The sequence below is a fragment of the Hippocampus bargibanti genome, linkage group LG02 (genome assembly GCF_051943395.1).
Source record: "Hippocampus bargibanti isolate YZ-2025 linkage group LG02, ASM5194339v1, whole genome shotgun sequence".
In the NCBI taxonomy this organism is placed as follows: Eukaryota; Metazoa; Chordata; class Actinopteri; order Syngnathiformes; family Syngnathidae; genus Hippocampus; species Hippocampus bargibanti.
This window is the reverse complement of record NC_142735.1, coordinates 19279979-19298970: the sequence shown is the minus strand read 5'-3', so window position 1 is coordinate 19298970 and position 18992 is coordinate 19279979. Positions and strand designations below refer to the sequence as shown.

Genomic DNA, 18992 nt, shown 5'->3' with positions numbered 1-18992 from the left:
CACACACACACGCACACACACACACACACACACACACACACACACACACACAGAAGCACACACACACACACACACACACACACACACACACACACACACACACACACACACACACACACACGCACACACACACGCAGAAGCACACACACGTACACACACGCAGAAGCGCACGCGCACACACACGCAGAAGCGCACGCGCACACACACGCAGAAGCACACGCACACACATACACACACGCAGAAGCACATACGCAAGCGCACACACGCGCGCGCGCACGTACACGCGCAGACACACACACACACACGCACATACACACACACACACACACACACACACACACACACACACACACACACACACACACACACACACACACACACACACACACACACACACACAACAACAAATGTTATTAAAATCACTTGACACTTATGAAATGCTTGTAATTATATTTAAAGGGCAACCGACGTCACTTTTTTGTTTTTTAACTGACATAAGAAAAACGTTTTATAGCATCTAAAATACCCAAAACACGCAGTATGATATTTTTAGTCAAATGCAAAACACCAATAAAAATGACTTAACGTGTCCAAAATCTGGAAAAAAATTGAGCTGCGAATTGGGCATTTTCAGAAAGTCCCGCCCCCAGTTAGTGACGTCACGGCAAGACGTCTTGTATTGCTGGAGAATCAAAACAATGGCTTCAGATTCGGAGGAATAAATCAGCCCGTTTCCACAGGCTGATACATTCCTTGCATGGAGCTTGGACTCCCTCTGCTGGCGGCTTTTGGATGTAATACAAGGGTTTAAAAAAAACAGTACAGCAAAATACATTGACGTGATGGAAAGACGCTACAATGCGTCTTTTTTACGGTCAGGAAGCAGTCCTTTTCTGACGTCACGTGAGGACTCGTCACCAACTAAAAAACAAGACTTCCTGAATGTTCTGCGTGAGTCTTCAAACGTAAAATATAGCTATATGCGGTGGAATCTTATTAAAATACGCCCAGTAGAAGTCAGTTGAAGCCATTTTACAAATTACGGACACAACTTGTCTGGAGACGTCGGTTGTCCTTTAAGTTTATCACAGTAACATCTTACAGTATATCTAAAAATATTGAAGCCACAAACCGTGAAAAACAATACCTGTCATTCTCCAAACCTTTGTTCATGACAGAATACAAGTTCACACTGATTTATTAGTAAATGAGCCCCACTGTATTTTCAAATGCACACAGTGTATCGTTGCAACATAACAATGTTCCGAACGAAGGTTCCAATGCTCACTTGGCACAGATAAAGGGTTGAAAATATATCTTCAGGGTGTGTGATAAGGCACAGGAAAATATTACAGGGGAACTGATTCTCACAACTGAGGAACATGTTGTCCAACTACCTCGTGTGTGGGAGGGAACACGAGTTTCATCAGCATATATCCGGTGAATTTGGTTATCTGAAAGGCACAGAGGAAGTGCAAACATTTTAATTGTCGAATGTACTTGACCTTCTGCCAATAAATAAACAAAAGCGTTCGAGTTCGTCATTGTTGACGTGTGTGCTAAATTGCATCAATTTGGCTTTGACATCTTACAAATGTTGTCTGACCGGTCTGCCGACATGTTTCATGGTTGGCTTTGAGGCCTTTCACGATCAATCGAGGCATTGATTCATCATTATTAGAGGTTTCTGTTGAGTTGATGGTCAAAGCTGATTGATTTACAAAAAATAGAAATCAATCATGAACTTGTTCTCTGAGAAAGCATGTAACCTTTTGTTTCTTGTCTGTGTAAGCTCTCAGTCGTACAGGAGTGGTCCATCTTCAGCCGTCATCTGTACAAATTTGAAGGTTTCTGACGTTTCGCCTCCTATCCAAGAGGCTTTGTCAAGCTTCTGTTTCTTGCTCTGTCTTGTTTTTATTTATAATTGTATTTTATTTATTGTATTACATGTGTGATTGTATTTTATTTATTATAGTACCTCTGTTTGTCTGTGTCATGATCTGGTTGGCGACCAACGGGTGGGGCTGTCGGCTCCGCCTGCACTTTCACAGGTGCTGGTCGTCCCGATCAGTGGCGGACTGCCACGTTCCGATTGGCGACCAAAGATTTAGGCTGTCAGCCCTGCCTGATGTCTCGCAGGTGCTGGTCGTTCCCAATCAGTGACACTCAAAAGGTTTGTTGAATGCTGTTGTATGCTTTGTATGCTGTGCATGTGTTTGTTTCACAGTTTGTTTCACATTGGCGGAATTTTAATCTTGGTTTTCTTTTGATACTTTGTATTTTTTCCGTTCAGATGACTTTGAGGTTTTACATTTTGTTCCTGATGACTTTACTTTAATACAATTTGACAAACACAACCTCATGCCCAGTGACGTGCAGTCAGGTGAGCCAGTACCTGTCATCATGGAAATATCAAATGAAAAAATAAATGTATATTTATTTAGTGATTTGTACTTTAAAGTTCTTTTCCATTTAACTGCACCATTTCTGGATTTTTTTTTCAAAATCGCGGACTTTTCACATTTACCGTTCAAATACAGTAAAGTCTCGTTATATCGATATTCAAGGGAGTCCGAAAAAATATCGATATAACCGGGACTATCGATATATCCGACCCTGTTTGCATGTAATTTTCTCCGTGCGTGCATAGAAACAGTATCGATATAACCGGGACTATCGATATATCCGATATCGATATAACGAGACTTTACTGTACTAAGTAGAGACGAGCGGTGAGACAGCAGCCGGCTGAGCCTCACCGTGGATTGCGCAATCACTATGCTAACTGTGCTGGCTTGCTCTGCAGTGAGACTGCATTGCTGTCCCTCTGCATATCATGATTAAAGTGTTCAAACACTTTTAGTATATGAACTGAATTTATACAGTTTAGCTGGTGTATATAATGTACAGTCACTGTACATAATAAACACTGTACTACAGTGTTTATTTTATTTTATTTTTATCAAAACTTTGTGCATAGGTGAGGCACACAGTTCTCCTGCCTCATGACAGGGGGCGCTGGTGATTACAGATTCTTCTAGCGCCTCCTCGGCTGCAGAATAATAGAATTAGTGAGAGCAAGCGACAGTAAACAGTTAGCAGGTTAAGTGCAACCATCCAGTCATTTTTTCGTGTTGCTTGGCCTTATTTTCAGAATGGACGATTACATATCTAAATTGAAAGAAATAGACTTTTAAAACTGAAGAAAAATAAGGAAGGCTTCTACAAAGAAGTTATCGATGCCTTTCTTCAGAAGGAGCGGCACATGGACTTCATTTATAAGTAAAGGTAACATAATCACGTTTTTTTTTTAATCTTTTTTTTCTATGCTACAGTTTATATAAAGAATGCTGACATGACATTTTAAACAAAACACATTAACGGTTGCCAATCAAATGGTGAATAAGCTACTCTGTAGAATCTACAGTGTAGATAGAGTTCATGTTTGTAAATCTGACTGTGATGACGTCAGTGCCTCGCCAGCCATGAACCTCACCGCACGTCACTGCTCATGCCGGCTTTTTGGGATCCGCAACCGCCATCACCACCTTGCAAAACGTGACAGTCTGTGACTGTAAAATGTCCTTGAGATTTTTGAAAGGCGCTCAAAATGTAATGTAATGTATTATTATTATTATTATTATTATTATTATTATTATTATTATTAAACATCATAGACATGTCTGGATATTGTAACTTTTTTCCCCTTACTTATTTGCAACAATATGGGAGAAGACGAGCTGCAGCGACATTCCAAATGCAAACTGGCACGCATATGACTTTTGCAACTGATATTGCTGTTAGAAATAAAGCACCTTTTAATGCAACTGGATCAGACAATAGTGAATTTAAACATACAGTATTCCTTTTTTACCTCATACCATTGAACAATGGTACAATGATATGTATACCTCCTCATTCTTCAATGTTCCAAAAGGTCAGAAATGATCTAGAAAAAAAGGATTTTGGGGGATTTTTTTAAAACTGTACCATATTTACAATTATCTGAATTCCATAATTCAAAACAACTACATTGTAAAACGGACAATTTATAATTTGTATTACTATTTATTTTAAAACATTATTCATATCATACTTCTATTAAGATTATATTTGATTTTGACATGCGTTAATATATTTTTATATGAAAAAAATATATAAAAAGTATAAAATAAAAATATTTTTATTGAACTACCATATTTATAGCTCCACACATGAATCAAACCTCGGAAGATGGAGGACTCAGATTCGCTGTGGCGACCCCTGAAGGAAAAAGCCAAAAGGAAAAGAAGAAAACATGAATCAAACACCTGTTGTGGATTTTGCAGTTCCGCTCCGCATTGTTCAATAAACGTGTGATTCCCTACGAAATTTCATTTGACGGCACAATTTCCAACCCATTATTTTTCACCTTCGTTCGGTAAAGTTCGGGAAACATTTGGTCCAGTAAAACATACAATTCTCATACATCTGCACGTGTAGCTAAAGATAAACGCCTCGGATTATGCTTGTCACCAGTTTCGGCTTTAACGACCTCTTGGCAAGTAATAACTGAGAATAGATGTCTGTTATATAAAAAACGATGACTATTTTGCTGCAGCATTTGATTCACGTGCCACGTGCACAGTGTGGTAAATCCAGCTCTTATCGCTGACGTTAGGTTCAATAACATAAAAAAAACGGTGACACATTCGACCATACATGCGAAACCGCACTCTGCTGCTGTGTTTAATATTGATGCTTGAGCTCTAAACTCAGAGTTAATTGACATTTGAGTAAACGCTGGCGCGTGTGGCTGTCGCAGCTCACCCGCAGAAAAAATATCCTGTGACTGTAAAGTGTCCTTGAGAGTTTTGAAAGGCGTTTATAAATGAAATGTATTATTATTATTAGTATTATTATTAGTTTCATGCTATCGAAGCCCAGCAGCTCAAGAGTAAGGTTGTGACTCACAACGCTCAACAATATTTTAACTGAATGATAAATGTCCGATGAAACTCTTTCAACAGTAGCCAAAATGGAACTGTACAGTGCCACTTAGCAGTTTTTTTTTTTTTTACGACGATACTAGTGCAGCGTGTTCTACCGGAAACAAATTCCTTGTGTGTTCTACATACAAGGAATACATGGCAATAAAGATGATTCTGATTCTGATTCTGAAACGTGGAAAGCAATGCCCTAATAATTCACAAAAAATCACGGCACGAAGGAGATTAACTTTCTTACCCTGTCGATGAAAAGGTTTCTTCAGCCGTCATCTGTACTTCTTTGAAGGTGTCGGACGTTTCGCTTCTTATCCAAGAAACTTCGTCAGTCTTACTGGTAGTAAGACTTTAGTTTGCTAAAGTAACTAAAATCTTACTACCAGACTTTAGTTTGCTGACAAAGTTTCTTGGATAAGAAGCGAAACGTCAGACACCTTCAAAGAAGTACAGATGACGCCTGAAGAAACCTTTTCATCGAAGAAACTCCTGCAATGTAAGGTACTGCTACTCCTCTCCTTTTAGTATCTTCAGAATTTTTGGTTTCATTCCCTATTCTTTCTTTCTGACATTTGTTAAATGACCACTGAGGGTACCCACAGTTTGTGAGTGTTCTCCTGATATGTTTTGACTCCTTTTCTCTACCTTCAACGCTTGTTGGTATTAGTTTAGCCCTATGCTGTAGGGTTCTGATAACTCCTAGTTTGTGTTGTAAAGGGTGGTTAGAATCAATATGTAAGTATTGGTCGGTTTTGTCCCCGGGAAGGATGTGAGGGCCTGTTTCTCTATCTCTTCCATGTACAGATTAGCCACTATGGGTGAAACCGGTGAGCTCATAGCACAACCATGAATTTGTTTGTAAAATTTCTCCCTAAATTGTAAATATGTAGTATTAAGGCAGATTTCCAACAATTGGCAGATGTGGTCCGGTTTAAGTTTGGTTCTTTCATGCAGAGAAACGTCCGCCAGCAGTCTCGTCCTCACCACTGAGACTGCTGCTGGAGTTGGGACAGATGTAAAGAGAAAAGTCACATCATAAGATGCCAATGTTTCCTCAGGTTCCAATATGAGGTCTTTGACACTCTCTACAAACCCCGTGGTGTTCTCTACGTGATATTCTGTGTTACCAACCAACGGAGCTAAGATAGTTTTTAAATATTTGGCTACATTGTATGTAGAGAAGTCAATGCTACAAACAATGGGTCTGAGGGGGAACCCTTCTTTATGTATTTTTGGCAGGCCATAGAGACATACCCTGCTGACGTTTGGTAATTGCGACAAGGCTAATCAGTTGACCACCCCTGGTCACAGTCATTGGGATGATGTGACGTCACGTAGGTTTTCGAGATCAGTGAAGATTTGTTTAAGTACAGCTGTGTATTCATTGTAATTAGACTATAATCCATTTTTCATCTGTGACACAGTAATAATTATAACAATGCTAATAATACGTTAATGTCCATCCACACATTACCAGAGCCACCTAAACTTCACCAAAGAAGCAGGCGTGCTGGAGCCTAACCAAGCTGTAATTGGGCAGTCAGTGGGGTACACCCTGAACTGTTTGCTAGTCAATACAATCTAATTACTGAGTATGAACCTGTGTCAAGTTTATATGCATCATCGGATGCAGTGCATTTTACTTTTGATTGGGAAGAGTAATAGAGTGAAATGCGTAAAGGTGTGGCCGACGTGTACAGATCATTTGCTCGAAATCGCTATCATATCGAGGTTTATGTGAACCTTTCATAATACTATCAATCCTTTACCTGAACCACTTACACGTCACCCACTGTTTTATGTTATCATAGATGTCATGCTATCAGGCAAAGTACAATCTCGTCACAGCCGCCATCTTTCTGGAACATTGAAGCTGACCGGGGGCCTGCTTGTTTCCCAAACATCTTTATTAGATATCCATATTTTTGTTACATAATTGTTTTTGTATCAATTAATGACTTTTACAACAACAAACCCAAGTACATATAATGCTATGTGGCATATGGTTGCTGTTACTCAACGTGAACTCTTGTGCGTGTATGTGGGGGTGGGGGGGGGCTGTGTGTGGCTGTGTGGGTGTTTTGTATGGGATGTGTGTGGGCGGGTGCTGGTGAGTAAGTGAATGAATATGGTGATTTTAGGGTGAGTAAATTGCAATGGAATCCCTAACTTCCTTCACTTTTGGAGGGAAGGTGAGCAGAGCAGCAGCCACCAAATTATTTATTCATAATCCGAAACTGTTCAATTCAAGATTATTTATACATTTCTTGGTCTAGTAACACGACAAACAACATGTTACTCGTCAGGGAATATGGCTGTGGTTGACATCTGAGCAGCAGTAGTACTACAACTGAAATTGTGTAGAATGTTTTTTTCAGATAGTGTATGACATTTCTGCACACTATTAGCCCAATTTAGGCCAAATAGAAGATCAACTATGCACTCTACACACCACTATAATAATAATAATAATACATTTTATTTATAAGCACCTTGCAAAGCTCACAAGGACACTTCAATCACAAAACTGGGACATAAATAAAACCACAGATAAAATTATAAATAAAAACAAGAGATCTAACTATGCAGAATATGATACAGCCTAATCTTTCTCGTAGTCAAACTATTATGTCTTACTATGAGGCAAAACTGCACTGGTTGACATCTACTAGTAATGTACTATTAGTGATGCGCTTGATTTGAACTGGAAGAATTTTACAATTTCACTCGGGGTACTTGTAAGGAATAACATAATTTTCATTCATAACATCTTATTCTTGGTGAGAAGGAGGTTCCTACATTTATTTTAAGGAGGTTCCTACATGTATTTGCTATATGGAGGTTCTATAATTGATCCAGAAGTTAAAAGTGTGTGACGCATGCCTGCCAGTTGGGCTTTGTAGTGCATATGTTACTCGTTCAGTACATTAGTCGACCACCAAGGTTAAATTGATGTGACGAAAGGGTATTTGTTTAGTGAAAACATCTCACTGTAAGAGTTTACAACTTCACCATCGTCGTTCTACTAGTACACTGAATTGTCATATTGGTGAGGGCAACGTCCGACGCCTGAGTGCACCAGTAGTATATCCAATAAATACACAATTGCCTTTGCGTAGTCGACAAAATGTGATTGGCAAATTTCAGGCAAGCTTTAGTTGAACGCAATTGGGTAAAAGGCCGACATGTCCCGTCATGTAAAACATCGAGATGCGGCGCGTGTCATAATGACATTCCAATAGATTGAGACATTTGACACTCACCTTTAGCAAACACACACGATGCCATGACGGCATACTCTAGGAAAGCATACGCATCCTGGAAGCGTTGCCTCATGATTCTTACAGGCTGGCATTCTGAAAGGAGACACTTGACAGTAAAACAGATCAATGAGCAACCCATCGCGGCGTGTAGGAAGTCCACGTGCTGCTGGCGGTTTCACTTTGATACTCACGTGACTTCACAGTGACCCGTACCATGATAAAGCATGTCTATGTTTTGCATTCGAAGTGTTTTGGGTAAAGGTTATGTCTCTTTGTTAATATATTTGAAGTTGCATGTGATCTTGGAGGCAAATTATATTGACATAGTAAGTTGTAAAAGGTAACATCTGATTTGACCCCCAATTACTTTTTTTTCTAGAACCAGTGCAATTAAACAAAATGCCACCAACTGAGGAGAACATATAGTAATGTATTGAATTGTATTGTATTGTAACAGGTTACAAATATTAGTCCTAAGGCTGTAATCAGTCACCACTCGTGTGCAGTAACACGAGATGCTGGTCTAACAGTCAGCAGCCAGGAGAAGTCAGCCCATGCCGGGAACCCTGCATGTCCTCAGGGGAACTGCACACGCAGCAGCTGTTGTGACATTAAGTCAGCTTATACTGAATTCACACTGCATAGCTTTTACTTTTTTTCCCCCGTAGGTGAAAAAGTAGTGTTCATCAGCACAAAAGCTGTCATTGAAAATGGACAGCAATTTGATACGGCAGCTTTTGTGGCAACAGGCTGACTCATTTCCACAGGCATGCGTGCACATTGATGTGGTTTGTGAAGAAAGGCCCCACACCCTCAATTGCATGTTTCATAATTGGCCCCGGTGTGCAACGTTCATAGTGTCACCACTCATTGTTGGAACATAATATAAAAAGATACCTTATCAATGATGCATGTGTAAGTATTATAACCACACAATGCCAACCACAATACTGTAGTATGTTAAAAATGTAATTATGTGTCTACTGAATTAGTTACAATATTTTCACCTGATGAAATATGTCTTTGTGGAGGAGTTTAAGCGCATTGGAATTAGAAAAAAAACCTGATAGTATAATTAGATATGCACTATAAAATAACACGATCTTCACTCCATGATGGTAAATATTATCGATTGAACCTACACTAACTGAAAAGCACATTTATTATGTCAGATTAGAAAAACACAGTGCACGACAAGAATAGAATGCAATTTTACCAGTGACGTGCAGTCAGGGGAGGCAGGTGAGGTTGTGCCTCATCTGTCATCATGGAAATATCAAATGAACAAATAAATTAAACAGTTATATTTATTTAGTGATTTGTACTTTACAGTTATTTTCCATTTAACTTCACCATTTTTTGATTTTTTTTTTCAAAATCGCTGAATTTTTGCATTTACCGTTCAAATACTAAATAGGGACAAGCGGTGAGGCAGGGGCTGGCTGAGCCTCACCATTGATTGCGCAATGACTCTGCTAACTGTGCTGGCTTGCTCTGCAGTGGGACTGCATTGCTGTCCCTCTGCATATCGCTATTAAAGTGTTCAAACACTTTTAGTATATGAACTAAATTTCTACAGTTTAGCTGGTGTATATACTGTAGAGTCATTTTACATTGTAAACACTGTACTACAGTGTTTATTTGATTATATATTTTTTTTTTTATCAAAACTGTGTGCATATGTGAGGCACACAGTTCTCCTGCCTCATGACAGGGGGCGCTGGTGATTACAGATTCTTCTTGCGCCTCCTCGGCTGCAGAATAACAGAATTAGTGAGAGCAACCATCCAGTCATTTTTTCGTGTTGCTTGGCCTTATTTTCAGAATGGAGGATTACATATCGAAATTAAAAGAAATAGAGAGACTTTTAAAACTGACGAAAGATAAGGAAGGCTTCTACAAAGAAGTTATCTATGCCCTTTTTCAGAAGGAGCGGCACATGGACTTCATTTATAAGTAAAGATAACACGATAATCACGTTTTTTATTCTTTTTTTCTATGCTACAGTTTATATAAAGAATACTGACATGACATTTTAAACAAAACACGTTAACTCTTGCCAATCAAGTGGTGAATAAACTACTCTGTATAGTTCATATGTTTGTAAATCTGACTGTGATGACACCGGTGCCTCACCAGCCATGAACCTCACCGCACGTCACTGGCATAGATGTAAAATAATATTGGCCACGAAGTTTTGACTTTCACTTTCGTGACTCACGCAAAACTGAAAATGACTCACTGACAGTGAATATTTTTTCATACTCTTCGATCAGACACAAGTCTGAATAACGAGACACCAAAATGTGTTTTTCCCAAATGTATTAACAGCGGTCGGTGTGGCTCTGAGTTTCAAGTGTCCCGGCCGAAGGAAACTCTCACCATATTAGGAAATCTACGTCATGTCACGTGTCTGAATTCCGCGAGAGATTCCAGACACCATTATTTCCCGTAAACGATGAGGGGCGTGTCAAAATGTTCGTCCCGCTTTAAGAGTTTACAACGGCACAAAGACCGCCACATTATGATTTCTACGTGAGTGAGTCATCATCACATGATACGCCAATAGTCGATTCTAGAAGTTTAAGGACTACTGGAGCAAAAACATAACGTTTATTCCTTCTTTTACACCCCTTCGATCCGTCTGCGCTTGGACTCGACCGACTTGCCTCACGTTCAGATTGGGTTCACTTTTAATGTAAAACTTTCTTTTTTCAACACTCGCGTGGACTATATTATACCATCTCGACCTTTCTTGGCAGCACTTATTTGATTTAAAAATATATACATAAATATATCAACAGAAAGGATGTACCGAGGTCACGGAAGTGGCAACCTGGTGTATGCGGGCGGCGCTTCTGGGTCAAACGCTGCTTCCTTGGAAAGCACCAGTACTTCCACCACAGAAGAACAGGTAAGTCGTAAGCTTATTGCTACCATTCATCACAATTGTCAAATGTCAATTCTTGCTTATTAACATGTGTTCGTATTATGACGTACACAATACATACAGTAGAAAAGTATGTGAGCACCGTTGTGTTGACATTCTTCTTTGTAATGATTCAAAAGAAATCGATTAAACAATAAAATATTGAATAACAGTTCAATGAAGGGAACAAACAGGCTAAAACCTTTAAACCCGAAGTATTAGCTTCGCGTGGTGTTTGTGTGTTGAGAAATTAAACATGTGTCCATCATTTTGTCTAGACAGCGGATCCCCGATACTCGCGGGTGGGGTGGGATTATGGTCGAGCCCAACTGCGAATTATGAAAATCCGTGACTAATTAATGACCGATGAGCCCTTACAGTTGTCATGAAATCACATTAACAAAACAAAGCAAAAAATATATATAATTGAAAAACCGACACCCTGGTCAAGAAACGTTAAGGGGGACATGGTCCTGGGAGTAACAGGAGATAAGAAAATAAAGGCAAATTGGTGAATTTGTAAATACAGTATTCACAATCCAATCTTGTATGGTCACCAACCAAGTAATTCCCAACTACTGTGCTTCTGGAAATTATTAGTTTTCACCAAATTTGCCCAAGAATTATTTATTGACCAATTATTTACCTTTTATCAACTCTCAATGCATTTGCAATACTGCACAGTGAAAGGCAGGACAATTTTATGTGCTTCAACTTCATGGTGAAAGGTATACATTATAATGCTTTTAAATCCCATTTAGGCAAAACATGTGCTTTGGCAGCATCTTGTAGCATTATAGATAATAATTACGAGCGGATTTTTGCAATTCCTGCCATATCCATACAAATACAAAGGTAACACTGTGTAATGGCATTGTGGGATTTTTCTTTTTCAATATGAAATATGTGACTTGAGTTATGAAACGTTGGGAAATATATTAGATTGTAGCAAGGGTGGGGAATCCACCACTAGTTTTACTCACCAGTGCTTACAAAAGGGTAAGAAAGGGTAGAAATTCCGATTAAATTTCCAGTAATTTAAGATGAGCATTTTTGAAAATATTACAAATTTATTACCTTACGTGGGAATTTATAGGAATTAAACTGGATATTAAGGGTCATTTAAAGGAATGTATCAAATTGTTTTGCTATATTAAGACATCCATGAAACCGTGAACAGCTGCCCTTTCCCATATTTGAGAGCATTGCGGTACTGCACTTATTCTGCGCCATTTATGTTGACTTTATTGGAGCAGCAACACAACTTTACCTTGTTAGTACTTCAAATTTTGGCTTGTAATGAGACACAGCATAGCCTGACAAAATGAAGCTCCTCCCTTCACTTCAACACAATTGCAGAGTAGCCCGAAAGCCCATTAATGGGCACTAAAACTATTTTAAGATTAGACGCGACTTTGGCCTCAGAACAATAAATGTAAGTTTTGTACATTTTCCCACCCCACAAAATCTCCAAATCGATGGACCGTATATACCAGTGGTGTCAAAGTCAAGTCCCATGGGCCAAATCTGGCCCATCAGATCATTTTATTCGGAAATCAAACTTGCAAATCAAACTTGCGAAATTCCATGTTGCTTGCAAATGTCTGAACCAAATTTACAAATTGCCGTATGTAAACCACAATAACAGTCATTATATTTTACTTCAAATTTGAAAACTTGTTGTTCACTAATTTGTTGTGCGCTCTATCTGTAAAATGTGGAGAGCATTGAATATTTTAATTGCTATCCCAAATTTATAACGGCCCCTGAGATGAAACAGTCACTACAATGTGGACAGCGACAAGAAATGAGTTTGACACCCATATACCATATACTGTATACAGTATTACAACATTGTAATTTTTCATCCATTTAGTGCTGATCAGAATACGGATGCCTGTTGTTGTTGTTGTGTTTTGACAGAAGTTAACAATCCCCGGAACAAGCCAATTTGTGCCTAGCCTCAATGCCATCACAACCAGCCAGGACCTCCAGTGGCTAGTGCAGCCCTCCCTCATGCATCCGCCGGGTCCTTCCCGCTCCCCAGTACCACCTTACCCATCCCTATCCAGGACACGCCCGCCAGGTCCACCGCCTCCACCGCCATCCCATTCACACTCCATCCGGCCGGGCATCATCAGAGACAGCGCCAACCTGGCCATGGGTACGACACGACGCAGAAACGACCAACACGTAAGGCAAATGAATATACTAGTGGGGTTTCTGGGACAACGTGTGATCACGGAAAATGAGTCAATGCCGGATCGATGTATGTCAAAACTAGTGCGCAATATCCTGTGACACTCACTGATACATCGGAGCTGTTCCAATTGGCCTTGCGTAACGAATACGTGGAGACACAACCTGATGAATTAGATTTTTTTTGACGTGTGCACGCACGCTGTTTATCTATTTCTTCACTTGATGACTTTGAGACAATATTGACCAGGTCAAACTATCTTTTGGGACAAACAAATATTGGCGGTTGAGCACTGCTGCAAAAAAACAACAAATAAAGGCTTGAAGTACACTGACCTGATTCAACAGTTGAACCTTCTGAACCAACGTTAATCCTTGGAAAAAAAACTGTCAAATTGGAAATAACAAAGTACGAAATCATTTGTTACTGTACAAGCAGCTTTTTTTCCAGGTGTGTGTAATTGAATTATTTGTATATTTATTTACTGGTATTTATTTTTCTATCAGCATCACATTGAAAACAGGTGCTTTTTCCAATGTCAAACACAACTCAAATTACACTTGCCACTTTGTACAGCCTCAGGAGATTACATTTTAAAACAGATTAGTTCAGTTTTAAAAGTTGTGTACAGCTTCACTCAGTTGCTATTTGCTTTGATTTACATTTTACTGTATTTTGGTAAAATGTAGTCCACATCTATACAATAGCATCACCTCACTGGCCAAGAGGCGAATCTATTCAAATGATTTGTTGAATCCATTTTGTATCATATGGAGAATTTTTGTCATGTAGCAATTAATTCATATTGGAAACTAAATTGGGCTGAACATGTTTTGGTCATTTTTAAGTTAAGTGCAGGAATCAGTAGACAGGAATTTCTTTAAGATGATATTTAGGGGACGGCAATATTTTTAATTGAGGACATAAAAAATGGCATTCTTGAAAAATGACAACAGTAGAGTTAGCCCACTCTAGTTCTCAGTGGCATCATTTCGAGTTAAAATAAGTTTTCATTGCAATATTTGAGTACATTTCAAAGTCTGTAGCTTTTTACTTTTACTTTTTTTAAGTATTAGAGTTGAATCCATCCAGTTCCTGCTCTCTGACCAATCTTTATTTTCAAGTATATGTACTGTACATGGAGTGTGAGCACTCAAAATTGAAATTCATTTGTAGCTATATACTATTACACCGCAAGGTCTACTTTTTCATTTTTACCACACCACCATGAGTTGATTGGATTGGATTTGCCTTTATTAGTTTATTAGTTGAATCACTACTTCTTATTTTTCCTCCTCAAGTGAGTTGAATCATAACTTCTCATTTTCACCAATTTTTTACTCAAGTATTTACTCGTACTTCAGCGTAAGTGTGAGGCCAGTGGCCCCCCGCCTCCAGTGCCACAGGGGGCGGAGGGCGGGGTCGTTTATTTTCTCGTAGTGTAAATCGCACAGGAAGTGGACTCGTAGTTGACTCAGAGAGCTCGCAAGTCACGTAGCGTGACTCACACCTGAGTCACTGTTGGGCTCAGAGAGAGTGTGACTCATCAGTCTTTTGAAAGGGCGGGAAACTGCGGAGCGACGGCGCACTCTTCAATACGCCGCCAGTCAGCGCCTGTGCTGGATGGAAGCTGAGTTGGGATGCAGCACCGACACAAAAGCAGGGACATTTTAAAGATTTTATGCGATGACTCATGGATTAGACTGGCAATTTTGTTCTGTGTCATCATGATGGTTCTATTTTATTTGTACGACTGCCTACTTGTACCTTTCACTTTTTTAAGTAGCTTTAGTCATAGCAAGATTTTAGAGGTGACTCACCTCTGGATAGATGGGGTGTCGGATGGAGGGATAGATGACAGACAGACAGACAGACATAGCAATCTAATTATGATATCATAATATTTGTATAATTTGCTCAAAGTATGTAATCCATAATATTTCTGACACAAGATCTATTTACTTACACTTTTTTCCCAAAGCTATCATGTTTACATTTATCATAATTCTCAGCCAAAAAATAAATTTTTCATAAAAAAAAAATCAGGGCATATCACCAAATGAAAGCATCACTAAAGTGGATTCACAGGTCCATGATCTACTTTTTCCATGGTGGAAGAGCAAAGAGGTTTGTCATTAGCTACAGATGCTTCAGTATGACATCAGAGCACGGTTGTGATTGAACAAACACCAGTGGCTTGTGAAATGAAGTGCTTCCACTCACTTCAACATTCTTCCTTCAGTTTAAATGATCAAATCTGATGTTAGCTTCGAATGGAATTATCAATTCCTTTCAGTATTAGTCACTTATTGTTCTTATTGTTGTTTTTTTGTTCCAGTTGTCTCACGAGGAGCTGGAAAGACGAAGAATAAGGAGAGAACGTAACAAACTGGCAGCTGCCAAATGTCGCAATCGCCGTCGGGAGCTGACTGACGCGTTGCAAAACGTGAGTGTACAAATTCAGCAAAACTACAAGAATGATGAAAGTGCTCATTTCCAACACTGACCATTACTGAACGCTTGTTGGTTTCAAACAGTCTTGTGGCATGAATAGGCAATTATAACATCATAAACCTGTACTCGTCTGACAAAGTTGGCAAATCACTTTTACACACTCCTCTTTCGGGAGGGTGACCCAAAAAGATGCGTCCTCCTGAGTCCTTCACTGCAGCAATGTTTTCTCCCGAAAGAGGAGTGTGTGAAAGTGATTGACAACCTTGAGTACAGGTTTGCTTGCAACAAAATGGTGAACATTTGGAACACATCTCGGGGAAGCCATAAATTGACTAAAAATGGACAGAAATAGCTGAAACTCTGGTGAATGGTCTTTCGTAAACCGAATAATGTGTGGTTGTCATTTGAAATAAATAGCTTTTTAATCAAAGGCATAATTGAAACGTTCATGGGTGCACATCTTTTTGGGTTACCCTGTGTCAGTTGCTTACAGATTTTTGCTAATAGCGAGGGAACACTGTGGAGGATAGGTTAAAAAAACAGGTCACAATTAATTGGGTGATCGAGGGGAGGGGGTTTATGTCATTATGTATGACTTTTGGATTTGTACTGGTCTCCAGCAGGCCTTAAATGTCAAGTTTGTCGTTTTGTGTGTATCAGGAGACGGATGTGCTGGAGGATGAAAAGTCCCGTTTACAGAAAGAGATAGCCGAATTGCAAAAACAGAAAGAGAAGCTAGAGCTGGTTTTGGAGGCTCACCGTCCCATCTGTAAAATCCAAGACTCAGACTCGGACTCGGAGACCGGCGCCACGCTCGCGTCCTTGGCTGGTATCAAGATGGAGCCCGAGGACTACAGCGTACCCGGACCGTCGCAACCCAAACAGCCAGCTAAGGTGGAAAAGCCCAAACCCAAGATCACCATCCCCACCAAGACTTCCCCCGCATCCTCATTTTCATCGTCAACACTGGCCATCAGCCAAGAGTCCGAAGCCCTGCACACCCCCATCCTGACCTCAACACCTTCCCTCACTCCTTTCACGGCAAGTATGATTTTCACGTACCCATCAGCCCCGGTGGACGTGGCCCATCAGGCGCCGCAACCCTGCGGTGTGGCGCACCGGCGCAGCAGCAGCAGCGGCGACCAGTCAGATCACTCACTGCACTCACCCACCATACTCACCTTGTGACTGATGACGTGATTGCAAGCGACAATTTCAAACCTTCCAAAAATGATTCAAGCTTGTTTTTTTTTTTTTTTTTTTCGGAAAGGCATTCTCTACTCCAGGTGGTCCTTGGTGATTTTGTTTTTCAAGAGCCATCTTATCATTGTCACACTAATTAGTTTAAACTTATGTACTATGTGTAATACTAAATGCTATCAGATTTAAAAACTGCATATTTTAAAAAGTATTTCTTATATGACAATTTCATATTTTTCTTCAGCGTAAAAATAAGGAACAATATTGATAAAAAATCGTAATCTTATGAGTATAAAGTCAGATTTTTCAGGGAGGTGGCGAAAGTTGTATTTTAGAATAGATGTTCAAAAATACAACTGTATTTAAATTGAAATATTTCAACTTATTTTGGTAAATATGCCCTTTTTCTACAAAGAAATAGAACTATATTATAGAATATTATAATTATATAATAAAAATATACCTTTTGTTCTTGAAAAAATAAATAGTATAAATAAATACATATATTTTTGAGGAGTACTTTTCACTTCTAGTAAGTTTCAAAAATATAAGCTATTTGCAATTGTTTTATTGCAAAATTTATTCCAGAAAAGATGCATTATTTTTTTACGAGACTATATTTCACCCAAAATATGCCTGAGGGCAAAGACGTTATAATGGAATTAGAAAAACATTTTTTTTTTCAGAAAAAAATGGATGAAAATATATATTTTTTTCAAACATCAACTTGCAGTATTATGAAAATCACAACAAGGGAAGAAAGTCACATTTTAACGAAAATATAACTTTATTTGTATGACAAATTTAATTGTCAAAGACTACTTTTGAAAAATGTGCTTTTTTTATTGGAAAAAAAAGACGTCTATGCATTTCAATTTTGTTTTGTCGAATTTATTTGCGGATGTCACAATTGTCAGCCTTTTTTATTAGCCCAAACTGAATGGCAGCAGTGACCGGTTTTGTATTTGTTTTATTGGCGGATATGTTGTTATATATTTTTACGTGATGCACTTTTGGAAATAATTTTTGGAGACCTCAAGCTGCTGGGTTCTTTACATCCCAGTTTGAGAAGAACACTCTTGCCGAGTGGAAATATCCGGATACATTCATTACACCCTTACTTTATGGAAATTTCCGGATCCAGTTATCGTACCAAAGGTCACAGGCCACAAACAGCTGGAACCTATCCCAGCTGTTTTTGCGCACCCTGAACTGTTTGCTAGGGACAATTTAGAGTGTTCTTTTAACTAGCCACACATGTTTTGGAATGTGGGAGGAAACATAGTACCCGAAGAAAACCCACACAGGCACATAGAGAACATGCAAACCTCCACAAATACTGCACCTCTGCACTGTGAGGCTGACACACTAACCAGTCGACCACCGGGCCCCCCTAGAGATTTTCTAATTGACATAGTTTATACCTCTCAATTTTAAGTGCCACAATTGTGTTGAAGATGAACAATGCATGCATATTTATCAAAGTATATTTTGGTAATTTGATTCAAGAATGTTATGCTTTGTTACATGACACAATGTAACATTTGGATTGAAGGCAAAGTTTTCCTTCGCTATTTTTATTTTAATATACATTTTATTGACCACTAAGGCTGGGCCGTAGGAGTTAATAGCGAGCATATTTATTTGCGAGAGGGTAATATATTTTGAAAATGGGTGGGCAGTGCCTTACTTTTCATCTTTCATTTAAGCATTGTTTCAGAGACAATAAAGACTTTCTCAACGCCTGAAACGCTTCCCGTGTCATACTTTTGCATTTCCGATAATGCACATTGCTTTCCTCATTTGATACTTTGATACATTATTAAGTAGGATGCCCTGCAGTTCTATAGGGAAAGCTCATTTCGTCTCTTGCCTTGCAATTCAGATTAAGGTCCATGCACGAGTACAATTTTTGTCCTCACCACTAAGACAATTCAGGACTCAAGTTGGCACAGCTATTTATT

The 18992-nt window shown here is 39.1% G+C and overlaps 1 protein-coding gene and 1 long non-coding RNA gene across 5 annotated transcripts; one reads left to right on the top strand and one right to left on the bottom strand.

The window, feature by feature from the left end:
- Positions 1–764: 764 nt before the first annotated feature.
- On the bottom strand, positions 765–13358 carry LOC148901813 (uncharacterized). 3 transcript variants are annotated; one of them, XR_016114188.1, is made up of 5 exons: positions 13233–13358; positions 8246–8338; positions 4196–4263; positions 3912–3949; positions 765–1454 (listed from the first exon to the last, which is right to left on the bottom strand). It is a non-coding gene; the product is annotated as an uncharacterized LOC148901813 (long non-coding RNA). The 3 variants fall into 3 exon arrangements; XR_016114187.1 differs by lacking the exon at positions 3912–3949; XR_016114186.1 differs by lacking the exon at positions 3912–3949 and having other exon boundaries at positions 4226–4263.
- On the top strand, positions 10757–18772 carry fosl1a (FOS like 1, AP-1 transcription factor subunit a). 2 transcript variants are annotated; one of them, XM_088989849.1, is made up of 5 exons: positions 10757–10943; positions 11050–11159; positions 13098–13367; positions 15713–15820; positions 16489–18772. In XM_088989849.1, the coding sequence occupies exons 2-5, from the start codon at positions 11055–11057 to the stop codon at positions 17014–17016; spliced, it is 1011 nt and encodes a 336-aa protein (XP_088845975.1). In that variant the 5' UTR covers positions 10757–10943; positions 11050–11054; the 3' UTR covers positions 17017–18772. The 2 variants fall into 2 exon arrangements, with proteins under 2 accessions (XP_088845975.1, XP_088845974.1); XM_088989848.1 differs by having other exon boundaries at positions 10757–11159.
- The last annotated feature ends 220 nt before the right edge of the window (positions 18773–18992 follow it).